General features: G+C 39.3%; 1 protein-coding gene across 1 annotated transcript; it reads right to left on the reverse strand.

The window, feature by feature from the left end:
- Positions 1-800: 800 nt before the first annotated feature.
- Positions 801-6263, reverse strand: LOC105048639 (serine/threonine-protein kinase SAPK2). The gene is given in 11 exon segments (XM_010928025.4): positions 801-1280; positions 1509-1567; positions 1570-1590; positions 1593-1605; positions 1824-1928; positions 2007-2099; positions 2175-2267; positions 2356-2409; positions 2508-2609; positions 5500-5574; positions 6036-6263. Coding segments are annotated over 11 exon segments (1023 nt in total). The 5' UTR covers positions 6156-6263; the 3' UTR covers positions 801-992.
- Positions 6264-15821: the final 9558 nt, after the last annotated feature.

Consider the following 15821-nt stretch of genomic DNA (forward strand, 5'->3'; position numbering starts at 1 on the left):
TGGTTCTATCATTGGCTAATCATGTGAAGTTTGATACCCAAAAAAATACATAAATTTATAATGTATTATGCATTTGTTAACTGTATATGATATTATTTCATCACAATGATACTACTTTAGTCTTGCAATGTACAACAAGGCTTGTCAAATCTTCTATATTTATCCTTACCTAGCCCCATTCCCCCTTCTGAAAAGAAATAAAAATAGTGAGAAATGCTGGCTCATGAAAATTGCTGAAGTTTTTGTTTGGTGTACCAAGTTAACTTGGATTCAAACTCCACCTTCCACAAAGTTTTAAGTGTTTAGGCATTGGATGCCATTCTCTGATTAGCTTCATATAATTAATTAAATATTGTTTTTTATATTTCTTTATATATTATTCCTATCTAGACATTTGAGCACGTGCAAAGCTGGTGACAATTAATTACTGTTGTGTAAACATGTGAAGGAACTTCTCTCAAGGAACACTTAAATATCTTTTACTCATGTGCAACTATTGGCCAGCAAGTATTTGATTCAATCTCTACGATTTATATCAAATTTTGAATACATCTCAGATATGATCAAAGCAATCATAGAGCAAGGTCTTAGAAGTACTCTGGTGATCAGATAAAATTCTGAAGTCTATCTGTAAAAGCTAAATCTGGGCACCACCTTTTACCACACTTGCAAAAAGCCACCAGAGAACCAAGAACCATGGTCGCTGACTCCCTCAGCAAGATCAGGCCTCACAAACTCTACAGAGTGGAGCAATGATTTTTTCACAATATCGTCGATGAGAGCCAACTTCACAAATAACATGAAACAACAAAGAAATTCGGTGTATTCCACATCACGAGCATGACTTGGTTCATCTACACAATAACAGTGATCTCTATGCATGACAAACTGGAATTACTCCTCATGGAGTTAAACATCCCATTTTCTTCCAACGAAGGATGGAAGAATTCACATAACCACAAGCTAGTAGGCAGATCATGCATTCCTAACTTTCAAAGAGCACAAACAAAATCCCCACTTGTCTCAATGTCATCAAGGTCCACATCTGCATCCATGTCATCTAGGTCCCCACTGTCGCCTCCAACAAAGTGCCCACCACCAAGTTTTGGACTCTCGGCAGGCTTCCGTGCCTCTTGTATGATGGCCATGATTTCTTCTATGCTTTGGGATGGAGTGTTCATGTCAGAACTCTGCAAGCTGTTCTGATACTCATCAGTTAGCTCAACTGGCAGGTTCTTTAGAAACCATGGGTGGTTTTTTATTTCTGGAATGGTAATTCTCTGCAAGAAAGCAATGAACAGGGTAAGACCATCTAATGTCACAGATGAAAGCCTTGGATATATTCCGATATATTTAGTTGAAAAAAAATGGTTATGAGAGACACCATTCATATCCCAAAACAGCAGCAAATCTAAATCTACAGTCACGCAATCTATAACTTGCTGCTTGGATTCCATATATTTCATGGCAAACCTCAGAAAGCTGCCAAGTCCCTAAGATTGACTAACCTGTTCGGGATTAGCTACAAATATCCGAGATAAAAGATGTCTACATTCCTTTGATACTCGACATAGTCTGGAATGGAGTACGGACGCTAAGTATCCGCTGCCAAACAAAGTTAAACATGTTAAACAGTAATTTTGGACCGAAATGACCGGTGATCAAGGAATAATTGTCTCCAATGCAAACAGCAAATAAAGCATAATATGATGCCCCAGTTAATTCTGGTCCAACATGTTAGTGGCCATTCCTAGAATTGCTGAAAGCAGCACTCCAAATCATTCAATCATCTTTTTATCTCTGAAAGGGTGCTAGACACTCACCCCAAGTGTCTTCCGAAAATTCCTTGGATCATCTGGATCCTCGAAGGGATAAGCCCCAACCAGCATTACATATAATGTTACTCCACAAGACCAAACATCTGCAATCTAGAGTTTCCACCAAATGGTTAATTAGTTTCGGTAAAGAAATCTCGGACGACAGAAGAAAAGATGAACTGAACTAACCTTTCCATCATATTCCTTTCTTGAAAGAACCTCTGGAGCAATGTAAGCTGGTGTGCCAACAGTGGACTTTGGTTGGGAATGCAGCACTGAAGACTGGCAGATAAGAAAGATATGGTCATGTGTTTGTTTCGAGTTGAATTTTCTAGTCATGCAGCAATAGTTAATTACCTTTGAGTAACCAAAGTCACATATCTTAAGGCGGGGTGCTGTGCTACCATCCAACAGAGTATTTTCTAACTTAAGATCTCGATGACATATTTGCTGTCATGAAAAGAATAATAAAGCTATCAATACATGTGATTGTTAGGATATGGAGTTTTACTAGGACATGACAAACACCAATAAATACCATGGAATGGCAATAGCTGACTCCTGATATCAATTGTTGAAAGAAAAACCGTGCCTGTTTCAATTGTTATGACAGACAAATGAATCAGATAGAAAGTGGAGTTTTAGTTATATACATAAACAAAAATTAAGATAATGTGACTATATTTCTACCTCATCCTCGCTAAATCGTCCTGCATTGCATATCCTCACAAAAAGCTCACCACCAGCAGCATATTCCATAACTATGGCTAGATGTGTAGGTGTTAGCACGACCTGAAAAGAAGTTTTTTGGTTTAATATGAAGTGGACACAAGGTTTCTCAGTAAAGAATCAGGAATCCAATTTTATGAGAGGCATAGTCACAATTAATTAGATTTAGCAGGCTAGACCATAAGCCAGGGGAAACTGCAATCATGATGGTTTAGCAACAGAAGTTATTGATCTGTAAGCTGTTTCAAAATCACCTATCTACCCTGACCTACATTATAATGGCATGGATTCAGTGGCATATTGTTCAGAAACACCCTTGGTGGTGCCTCGATTTGTAAGAGGCCATTGTGAAGATGGAAAAGCTGAATAGCTTCTTTCATGGAGCAGTTCATTGGGCTCTGTGCAAGTTTCAGCTTCTCCCATCTCTAGAATCTGAATCTAAAGAGTCAAAAGTCCATTCAGAGGTTGAATAAGCTCTTCCATTGGAGGAATACCAGGCTTGGGAAGGACCCAGCCTATGTAACAAAGGGAAGGAGAGATTTTAGAGCTTTACTTGTTAATACTGGTATTCAAGGGAGATAATGTTTGTCCATACAACTCACAAAATACTTAAGAACTTTTCTGTTTCATGCCTTTCTGTTTAGAAACCTAGAAATAAAATGAACCACACATAACCCATCATGGCTTGTGGTGAACTCTATTTATATCACATTAGCACTATGATATAAATAAGAAAAACATTGTTATAAATTGCATATAGATATGATGGATAGTTAGGAATAGGTCACATGACTTCTCAGTAAATGGTATTCTATCAAATAGCCTGAAAACACACTATCAAAAAATAAACTCGTATAAATGATAATGGACAGAAGCAGGTTAATGCACTAACATGTGCTTACAAAACAAACAATAGTCTAAATGCAATGTAACTAACAGGCTAGCATTCTAACAAGTATTAAACTGAAGTCATATTTTTGTAAATATATAAATTCTAAAAGAATTAGCAGAACATCTTTCAGGAATGGAAAGTTGCTGCTATTCAGAAACAGCTTACAGTTAAACAGTACTCTTGTATTCCAGGGATGATCACCTTACAGGAGGATTCTAGCATGTTAATATAATGTTCAGCAAGATTACTAAACAGTTCAAAGTATAAGCTTCTGGTCAATGTATAAAAGGGTTCTCGATATTGAGATATCATCATCACAATTGGTGAGAAACACTGAGACGGTACTTACCCACTTAACAAGATTACCATGGCTGATCAAATAACCAGTTGCTGATGACTCAGGTTTAGGTTGCCTGGAGCTAAAATAGCAAAATTCCATTTCAGAATTTGATTTAGTTCCATCAGGAAACAACTTTGACAAAATAATACCCCAATATATTACGGGACTGATTCATTTAAGTTACTTGCAAATTCAAGAAACTAAGCTTTTTATGCCCTGTAAGACATTCCAAAAGGTCTTGAAGAATAAAGTTGAGTGGCAAATTTTGGATATGAAAATGCTAAACTAAAATGAAAAGAGGGGAGTAACCCAAAAGAATCAGGGATAGTACTAGTTTAGGCAGCTGATTTGGTGGTGGCCTCTCCATAAGTGAAAGCCTGTGGGTGGTAACCCTCATATCGGCATCATTCATCTGTCTTCATGTTGATTTAGCATTGGTCTTTTGGGAAACTTGCAGGAGAAATTCTTAAAACTTGAAAACATGAGAGCTGGGACATCAATCCTACTCTCGTTCCCATCAAATATCAGGTCAGAAAATGTAAATATAGTCTAATAAATATAATACATGAGGAAATTTTATACCAATTCTGAAAGTAGGGTAAGTCTCAGCGTTATATATTTCCAACAACTCTAGACCAACAATGACAAAGGCATTAATGTATGAGCATAAAATTTTGCTTGGACCACTTTTAGCAAAGTAACCAAGATCTTAGTGTAATAGCACACAGCATTAAACTCCAGGAAAGAAAAGAATTTTGGTTCTAGAATCATCTCATTATCCTCTCAAGATGTCCCTTTGCATTGTTACTGCAAGTGAGGAAGGTTTCTGATTCATTTATACCAGAGAATTGATTTTTTTTTTTTTTTTAAAAGAGAGGTTTCAAGCTAGACAACGTGCATTGAGCATAAATATCAAACATTGTCAATGAACAAAAAAATATGGTATCTTAAGGACATAAAAGATCCATGAAATTCAGAAAAATCAAGGCTTATAGTGTGGCAGCACCATCAGCAAGCTACTTCAAGTTCCAAAACCAGAACGAACTTACAGGATCCCCAATGTCATCCACTTAGCACACTGAATCCATTCTTCACCGACTTCTATCATATTACAAGAGAATTGGGTAACAAGGTTTCAGTAGACATCCATGTCATATATGCTGTTATATATCAAACACGTGTCTGGTTGTCATATAATTAAGAAACGGGAAATAATATTTACACAGAAAAATTTACTTACAGGTACATATCAACTTTTTGCAATAATGAGATTTTGGTGCCAGTTAAGTGTGCATAGGAGTAACTTTTTTTAGTGATGTGGTGGAAATATGCCACCACCAAGGTTTGAACCTTGGAACTCTTCCAAGAGCAAGCCCTCAAGACATTTTTGCGAGCATTAAGTAACAGAACTTAGAAACGCCAGAAAACTTTACATATTGGCAATAAGGGAAAGCTTTGATAAAATTATTAAGGATAAGCAAAGTCTTTTATTTTAAACACAATGAACAGGTATTTCTCTTGTTGGTATATTGAATCTAGTAATTGTTTGAAACGTATGACCCCCAGGATCAGCAAGATCATCAAGAGTAGTCAGAGATAGTGCATCCAATCACTTTAAAGAATATAAGGCAACTCAAAGAATCCACATGGGCCATGTAAGGCAAATAAAAGGCAAACATGGCAGAGGAACAGGTCCACCTAATAGGGATAGCAACAAATACCTCCTTGAATCTAACTATATTTGGATGCCTCAGTGATCTGTGATTCATGATCTCCCTCTGAACATGTTCATCAATCTGCCGAGCAAAACAAACTTTGGATTTATAATTGAACAGTAAGAAAACCAGCAGACAATAAAGACTTCAGCAAAGCCGCCAATTATAGACGATCCAAGCAAAATCTAGTTACCAAAATTGGATTTATTTTTGAAGATCAGTATTTTTTTTTATTTGACGCAAACTGGAGGAAGTGAGAAACTTCCCCAAAAATTTTATCAAGAGTATATACTTTTAAAAGCATATCCAAAAGAACACCACAGAAAGCAGAGGAATAAAAAAAGAGGGGGAACCTTCTGTCATCACAACAAAGTCTCCTCAGTCCCACAACCAACACCTTTATCAATGGCTATGAACCGTATCCATAAATAGAAAAACCTTCAAATATTGTTAATTTGGCGATCTACGCAATCCCGAGATATTAAAAATTGGATTTTTAAGGAGAATTCAAAAGAAAAACAGAAAGAAAAAGAGGTAGAAACCTTGTGCCCTCTCTCGATCAGCTTCACGGCATAGAGTTCGTTGGTCCAAACATCTCTCACAAGCTTGGCCACCCCAAAATTACCGGCCCCAATTTCCCTCAACACCTCGTACCGCTCCATTTCGATTCAGAGAACGGAGAGAAATCGAAGCAAGCAAGCATCAATCCCAGAGAGACAAGACCCACCACCCCCCGGTTCTTTAGCACTTTTTCTTGGCAGGAAGAGGACAAAGCGAGAAAAAAACAGGAAAGAAGAACTGAAACCTTCTTTGCTCGCAGATTGCCGACTAAACGTATCTATCAATCCATCTGTCCGACGTTGAAGTGTTTGACAGGGATGGGCATGGAATTGGGACTTGCATATGCCATACAAGTACCGTGCTGCGGCGTTCTGAGGAGATAATTTAGTTTAAGGTGCACTGGCCTCCATCCATCCCCGTGCCCCCACCATTTTGATGGCCACTAACGTGTTGGTGGGGTTGGTTCAATTTGGTTCAGTAACTTAAACTCAACCTCATGTATAGTGAACTGGGTTCAGTGGGTCGAGCCACGCGTTCATCCCAGCCCGTTCTACAAATAAATCATAAATTTAACAGTTACGTATCAAAAATAACATCATGTACCAAAATAAAGGGAAAAAAGTAGCATATTTCTGTTCATAATTTATATATATATATATATATATATATTTTTTTTTTTTTGACATCGCTATGTATATATGTAAAAGGATCACCGATCCAATTCCATTTTTAATGATCAGATTTATGCGATTGTTGATGATTGATATAATAAAGAAGGGATAGATGTTTTTAGGCCAGGCTTTAAGCATCATTCAATCAATCACTAACTAGCAGGACAAGTAACATGAATGTTGATGAAAAAAATCATGCATATTGCCTAAGTAAAACATAAGTATATTGTAGATGAGTACAATTAGCTCTACACCAAGTATATATCAAGTGGCATCATATTTCACGGTTGATAATATCATAATAATCTGCAAATGTTCCACCAACTCTACTTTGCATATCTTAGATGGATTTATTCCATACAATTTGCGCTGGCCAAGTGGACATGGGTCAATTTCATCCGGTCCAGTGCCAGTCTGATCTGGACCCAACCGGGTCGAGGGGAGCAGCATCATAGCTGTGCGACCCGTAACAAGTCAGCACATCACTGGTGGAAAGGTCGAGGGAGACTGCGGTTAAAATTGTGCCACGCGTCCTCAGATAACGGCGTTAATGGTTTCCACGGAGTGCGGCGTTCGCAGCTTTCGAGGTGATGCCGCGGCCCTTCGCTCACGGCAAATGTTCTGCTTACCCAGGCGGCTAGCGGCCACGAAACACCCACGTGGATTCCCCGTGCCTAAACGTTGTTCCCATCGACATTAAAATGTGATTCGTCGCAGCATGGCAATGTTTTGTCGTATTATCCTTGTACTCACAATGCCTCGCAAGACCAGAACGCTGTCAAGTCTTCCACGCATCACCTCGGCTCCCGGGAATTCTCCGTCCTAATAACCGGATATCAAAATACATCTATTAAAAATTTAAAAATATACATTGAGCATTTGATAAATATATTTTATCCATAATTCTATAAATATATCTGTATTGGACCTATACTATGGCTCCGATTTTTACGTCCTCAGCACTGATCGAGCTATAAAAGATGATGACTATTAAATTATAGATATATGACAGATAAAGATCGTTAGATACGATCGATCGAGTTGGCTGCAGTTTCCACTCAACCTAATTCTGATTCATCTTATCCTCAGACGATCTACCATAGCTCATACACGGCCAATCAATTTTAGTTCATATATGACTGATCAATCTCAGAAGATCTACCATAACTCATACACGGCCGATCAATCTCAGCCGACCTACCATATTTTATACATAGCCAATCAATCTCAACCAACTTGAGGTTTAACACCTACTTCGTGGACTCCAAAATCTCGATTTCGAACGATCTATTATAGCTCGTTCGTGGCCGAGCTAAGTTCCTCACTAGATCCATCTCCTCCTTATTGGGAAGTCCAGATAGAATATAATTCCTCCGCAATCGAGTCTCCTATAAAAGAAAAATATCTTATCTGAATTAATCTGTATGATAAATTCGAAAATTATCAGGATTTCAAGATGGATACGACTCCAATTCTTTTCCTATAAATAAAAACTCCGGGATCCTCAAGGTATGTAATCGACTCTTCGTTCTCTCATCTCATTGTTCTTCATCTCTTGATTTGAGCGTCGGAGGGACTTCATCGGAGAATGCCCCCAATGAGAACTTCTTTGTAAGTGTTCAGGCGAAGCTCCAGCAGCGGCTCCACCTCGGCCATATCTACCTAAATGGCCAACATCAGGCGGAGAGATCAGAAGCAACACTTGGCACTAGAGGAAGGATCTCAACTGATTTTGGGGTACTATTTCGAGAGGAGAAAGCTCACCATTAGCCGTCATGAGGCCATGAAGAGGAGCATCACATGCATCTCGCCACTCAAATGATGCACAACCTAATGATGTTCAGCAGGAAGCCATGGTACCTAAATCAGTTCAGGCACTGCCACTACCTCAGCCTACACCAGTAATCGTAAACGATCAATTGTTCAACAGGGGTAGGCCTAGATCGCTGCGATATAATGTATGCAGCAAGCTGTTGTAGCTCAACCTACATCGAATCTCCACTTTCTGTCAAGACTAAGTTAGACTGGCAATCTAGCGGTCACTTTCTCATAGTCCGAGGTAGGGGCACAATCGACATAATTAACTGACTTAAGGGCCCCGATCGAGGATAGCATATGTGCTCACCGACTCTACAACCAGGAAGAGACTCCCATAACTCAAAAGCTAGCATGGTAAGAGCTTTTAAATCCTCATCTATCATTCTAGTTTTTTCTCCTTTTCGGTTGACAAGTCCATGAGCACCTCAGATCGAGGTGAAGATTAAGGCTGAGCTACCAAGCCAAAGATCGAGGTGAAAATCAAGACTAATCCGAGGTGAAGAAAGATGCTGAGCTATCAAGCCCAAGGTACTCCATCAAGTTGAGGAGAAGATCAAAATTGAGATTGAGCTATCAAGCCAAAAGTCAAGGTGAAGATCAAGATCGAGGCCGTGCTACCAAGTCAAAGGTCGAGGTAAAAATCAAGATAGATTCGAGGTGAAGATCAAGGCCGAGCTATCAAGCCAAAGACGGAGGTAAAAATCATGACTGATCCAAGATGAAGAAAGAGGCTGAGCTATCAAGCCCAATGCACTTCACCAAGCTAAGGTAAAGATCAAGATCGAAGCCGAGCATTCAAAGATCAACCTTTCAAAAGCTGAGCTCTCAAAAGGCCGACCTCCAAAAGGCCGACCTCCCAAAAGGCCGAGCTTCTAAAGGACCGAGCTTCTAAAAACCGATCTTCAAATATCGAACCTCCAGAAGGCCGAGCTCTCAAAAGACCAACCTCTAAAAGATCGAACCTCTGGAAGGTTGAGCTTCCAAAAAATCGAGCTTCCAAAAAGTCGGGCTCCTAAAGGCCGACCTTCCAAAAATCAACCTCCAATAAGATCAAACCTCTATAAGGCCGTGCTTCCACAAGGCTGAGCTTCCAAAGGCTGACCTTCCAAAAGGCCAACTTTTCAAAATATCGAGCTTCTAAAATCTGAGTCCCAAAAGATCGACCTCCAAAAGGCCGAACTCCAAAAGCCGAGCTCCTAGAGATCGAACTCCTGAAGCTCAACTCTTGAAGGGCGAAGTGAAAAAGATATTACTTGGGAAGGTTGACTAGAGGCACAGTAACTAGAATAGGGTAACATGACTTTAATCGTCTATTACTTTCATTATTATTATTCTGAAGCACGATCTAACATAGAAAATGAAGGGCCCAGCCAGAGCCAATCTGGGGAGTTTTTTCATTCTTTATACGCACATCTGCAATCTGAATCTCCAACATGCGCTCCTCATCCACGAATGAGCAGAGTGGAATGCATCTCCATACGATTCTCCAAACATGTGCTCTTCGATCATGATTGAGGATCGAAATATGTTCTCTATATAGTTCTCTAAACATATGCTCTTCGACCACGATCGAGGATCGAAGTATGTTCTCTATGTGGTTCTCCAAATATATACTCCTCGACCGTGATCGAAGATCAGAATATATTCTCCATGCGGTTCTCCAAACACGTGCTCCTCGACTACGGTCGAGGATCAAAACATATTCTTCATGCGGTTCTCTAAATATGCACTCCTCGACCACGATCGAGGATCAGAATGTGTTCTCCATGTGGTTCTCCAAACATGCGCTCCTCAGCCACAGTCAAGGATCGAAACATATTTTTTATATGGTTCACCATACGATTCTCCAAACACGTCCTCCTCGATCATGACCGAGGATCGAAATATGTTCTCTATACGGTTCTTCAAACACGTGCTCTTTAGCCATGACCAAGGATCAGAACGTGTTCTCTATACGGTTTTCCAAATACACACTCTTCGATCACGATTCAGGATCGAAATGTGTTCTCCATGCGGTTCTCTATACAGTTCTCTAAACATGCACTCCTCAATCATGATCGAGGATTGAAATGTATTCTCCATACGGTTCTCCAAACATGCACTCCTCGATTACGGTCGAGGATCGAAACGTATTTTTCATGCGGTTGCCAAATATGCGCTCCTCGACCACGATTGAGGATCGAAACGTGTTCTTCATACAATTTTTCAAACATGCGCTCCTCGATCATGGTCGAGGATCAAAATGTATTCTTCATACGGTTCTCCAAACATGCACTCTTCGATCATAGTCAAGGATCAGAACGTGTTCTCCATACGATTCTCCAAATATGCACTCTTCGATTATGGTCGAGGATCGAAATATGTTCTCCATGCGGTTCTCCAAATACGTACTTCTCGGCCATGGTCGAGGATCAGAACGTCTTCTCCATGTGGATCTCCATCATGTGTTCCTCGATCACGATCGAGGAACAGTATGCATTTCCATGCGGATCTCCATCGCGCGCTCCTCGACCACAGTCGAGAAGTGGTACACATGTCCATGTGGTTCTCCACTCGATTTTCATCGTGTGTTCCTCGGTCACAGCCGAGGAGTAGTGTGCATCTCCACTCGATTTTCGTACGCTCCTCATCCTTAAATAGGTTGAGTAGGAGGTCGATAAAAGCTAACGTCGGCCAACTGACATCCCCTGTCTTTCAACAAGCCAAAGCAAAGACCTTAAAATGTCGATTGGCTGCGGTGCTCTTCCTCCTATTGCAAAACCTTGAATATCGACATCGGAGGTCGGCAAAAGCTGATGCCTATCGCAAAACACTTCATTTTCGAATCAAGACAAAATGGACGATGATGCACCAAACTCCAAACGAAGCTCAACATAACTTCGGACAAAACCCTCAAATACCAAAGACGAGAATAAAAATTCGCTGAAGATCGAACTCAATTACAAAAAGATCGATCCTCGGATATACCCAAACCTAATTACCAAAAGAAGCAAGAAAAAGAAGCCTTAGCTTTAGCTGGAGCAGGGGCACCTTGCTCGGAGGGAGCTCCTAGCTCGGAAGTCTCGACTATAGGCAAGAACTGGGGGACAGAAGCATCTTCTTTAGCTCTCTCCACCTCGTTTCCATCTTCGCCATTCTCATCGTTGGCATCCAGCAAGTTAAAGTCGATGTTCAAAAAAAAACATCGAACCTTAGCCTTATGATCAGCAAGGCCCTGCACGTACAACTCCAAAACGAACTCCAGCTTCATCCTAGTGAACTCTTCAAAAGAGTAGAACACTTCCATGGTGGCAACTGAGCTTCGACCAAAGTCCTTCAGTCAGTCGAGCTTCAACCTAGCTCCAAGCCATTGCAACCTTGGTCTCCATCAACTTCAACTTAGCCTTCAAGGATCAGACCTCCTCTTCGACCTTGAATCTATTTGAAGGGAAAGCAACATAGAAGGCATTGACTTCGACTGACCCTTTGGCCAAAGACCAAGAAAGCCGAAGATGAGCTTGATGCACTCATCTCCAAATATTTCTAAGTAAAGTAGAAAAAGAAAAGAGGTTTACCAAAATTCGACAATCGAGCTGGCCAAGGGACAAGACTTTGAATTTAGGGATCAGATTTTAGCTACAATCGAGGATAATGGAGTTTGTCTACATCGAGGATAATGGAGTTTGTCTACATCGAGGATGAATGCACCAATCGACAGCGATCACAAGAGGTTCATCAAAAATCACCCAGAAATCACTTTTCGAGCTCGAAAAGAGGAAAGTGGCAAAGTGGTGGAGGCCCCAACAATAGTGATTGGCTATTTATAAGGAATAGGATGGACCTGATCTGATGACAATTTAGGTTGCCACCGTAGATGAATGTCATTTGGCAGCTCACAATTGACCATCATCGGCTCAACACAAAAACTCAAATTTGACGATTGAGATCAACAGATTGAGACATCAGTGGCACAGATCCTCGACATTTGTCAAGAATTGATTGGCTTGGTAATTTAGCTATTTTGATACAGGCCCCAGATTGACCTCAACCGAGCAAAATCTCTGCAAAATGCAAAGTGATAGAGTTCTCCCTCTGAATAGTAGAGGCAGTAAAAATGAAGTTATCGTGATCCTATTTATAAAAGGCTAGGATGGCCCCGATCTACTGTCGATTTATCTCTCTCCATCGATGCTCGACAAATGGCAACCTCTGATTGGTTAAGATGTGGCTCCTACTGATTCGAGAAATCAATGGTCCAGATTTGAAGACAGTTCATCTCAGAAAGTCGATCTTCTATTGAAAAAAATCCGATTCAGGATTGGATCGTCAGAAAACATCTAAAAATTTTTCGATAATAAGCTAACAAAGATTTTAACTTTTATCTGATACAGTGGAATATGGATCAAATTCAAAAAGATTTCTTGAATCTGAAGCCTCGCAAGAGTTTAAACATACAAACCCTCTATTTCACGTGTATGCCAAGCTTCGCAGGAAAGTGGGATGAAGTCTCAGATATTCGTTTTTTCTCAAGGTAGCAAGGGAGGGAGGATTTAAACTTTGGATGTGATGCCTCACACCAAGAATTGGGATGCCTCAAGCTCTTCACGCCAAGAGGGGGTGGACACCCAATTTCCACACGCCAAAGAGAAGGATCGGTTCCTTCTCTTGGACGTCTCCTCTCTCTCTCTTTCTCATCTTAGCACACAATCTAATTATTATGTTTTGATGGTTAGAGGTCCTTCCTATTTATAGATGATTTTTCATGACCCAATAGACTAGAAGATCTAATTCAAATCAGCTTTGAATTAATCCTTCCCTTATCTAACAAGGAATCATATTTGAGATAGGATAGGCACCTAACTAGGCGCCCCTATGCACCCATACCTACACCCAAGGGGAGGTGGCAAAACCAGCACCCCTACCCTCCTTTGGTCGGCCATAGGGAGAGAGAGTCCCAGCAAAAGTGGATTCTAAGGATCTATTCCAAATATGAATCAATTCAAATCTAATTCGAATATGATTCGAATCAATTTCGAATAGACTGTCAATCTCAAACTGTTTAAGATTTAGGATAAAATCTAATTTAAATTTTTAACTCAATTAAGTCTAATTAAATCAGATCTAATCTAAAATTAATTAGTACTTAAATTTAATCTCTCATAGACTCTTTGCATTATAGATCAAATCTTGTTTATCTTCGAAATTGAACCTAAACATCATGTCTAGTGCTAGCTAGACATAGTCAATTGTTTAATCCCGTATGATCCATAACTTAATTCTCAATTAAATTAATCTATTTATCCAATCAAGTCATATACTTTCAAATTGAACATATAGACTTAGCTTAATTCTTTCCTACATCACTTGACTTTGTGCATGACTCTATAGGTTCGAACACTAAGCCAGTAGCATAGAAATTATTTTCTATACTAATAGAAGTTACCATCTAGCAAGGGCTTCCGATGTCCGGATAGATCAAATATTTGTAAGACAATATTTAAGAACCTATGCATATGGTTACTGCATAATTCATTCTTTTGACCCTGAATGCTCTAGAACGATCTAGGGTTTAACTATCAATGCTGAAAGAATTATCTATATTGTATTCCAACTTTGTAAATCCATCACATAAATTATTCTGACTAAAATTTTACTAAATTGAAATACAGTGATGCATTAGCTCCTATGATCTGAAGGGATCAATCTCATCTTGATCCATACATAGACTTCATATTTACTTGATTGTACCTAGTAGTCTGCCGTCACTGCATTAGAAATACAGATAGTCTGACACCAAAGTACAGTGAGTATTTGTAAGTCACTATGATGATCTCAGGTCTGAAGAATACTTATGTTCATACGTTTTACGAGTTGCTCTTGACAGCAGAGTGCTTAGCAAATGAGTCACTTGTTCAGTAACGATGTACTCAAATATCTCACCTGTATGCCATATCAGTATCTCCATACTCCTTAATTAAAAAGATAATCAACTTATATGGCACACAACAACTTTCACTCGATAAACATCATTGTCCTTTAATGACGTATCATTTGATCGCGAACATATTTAAAAACTATTCAATAAATCTTCCTTTATCGATTACTTCACAGTTCTAAGAATTTCATCACAACAAAAGAGTTCTAGCAAGAAAGATGTAACTTTATGATGAAAATATCAAAATAATTTTTATTCATTGATAAATAATTCATATACATATTACAAAATAAGCACAATCATCCAAATGATTGGTTTTAGGATACATTTTCTAACAACTCCTAGATAAACTAAAGCCAATCGGAACAGTATCTTATACTCATCTTGCACTTGTGATCATCAAACTCTTTAATCCTTAGAACTTTAGTGAAAGGGCCAGCTATATTTTTCTTTCTGTCGATCTTCTGAAGCTCGACGTCATCTTGATCCACGATCTCACGTGCAAGATGATAGCGATGCAGAATATGCTTGATATGCTAGTGTGACTTTGGTTTTTTTCGCTTGAGCTATGGCTTCAGTGCTGTCACAGTACAGCAAAATAGGGCAATCAATAAAGAGTGTCACTTCAAGCTTGGTAATGAACTTTCGCAACCACACCACCTCTTTTGCAGCATCAGATGCAGCAATGTATTCTGCTTCGTATACAGAATCGACCACAGTATGTTGCTTGAAACTCTTCTAGCATATTGCTTCTCCATTTAAAATAAATACATAGTCCGACATACTTCTATTTTCATCATGATCTGACTGAAAATTGAAATCAGTATATCCCACAAGTTTCAAGTCAATGTCCCTATATATAAGCCATTGGTCCTTAGTATTTCTCAAATACTTAAGGGATTGTCTTCACAACCGTCCAATCATTCTCATCCGGATCAGACTGATACCTCCTCACTACCCCTAGTGAATAGGCTACATCTGATCTCGTATACGTCATAATGTACATGATAGATCCCACTATCGAAGCATATGAGATCCTACTCATATGCTCTCTCTCCTGAGGGATTGTCGGACAATCTTGTTGGAGAGAGTAATCCCATGGCCTATCAAAAAATAATTTTTTTTTGAAATTCTCCATGTTAAACCGTTTCAACATGATATCGATGTACGTGGATTAGGACAATTCATGCAATCTTCTAGATCTATCTCTATAGATTTTTATTTTTAGGATGTAGAATGCTTCTCTAAAATCCTTCATAGAGTACTGTGATGAGAGCCATAGCTTTATACTTTGCAAAGCTGTGATGTCATTTTCCTAATAATAGTATGTCATCTACATACAATATAAGAAAGATGACTATAAA

Source organism: Elaeis guineensis, chromosome 7 (genome assembly GCF_000442705.2).
Source record: "Elaeis guineensis isolate ETL-2024a chromosome 7, EG11, whole genome shotgun sequence".
In the NCBI taxonomy this organism is placed as follows: Eukaryota; Viridiplantae; Streptophyta; class Magnoliopsida; order Arecales; family Arecaceae; genus Elaeis; species Elaeis guineensis.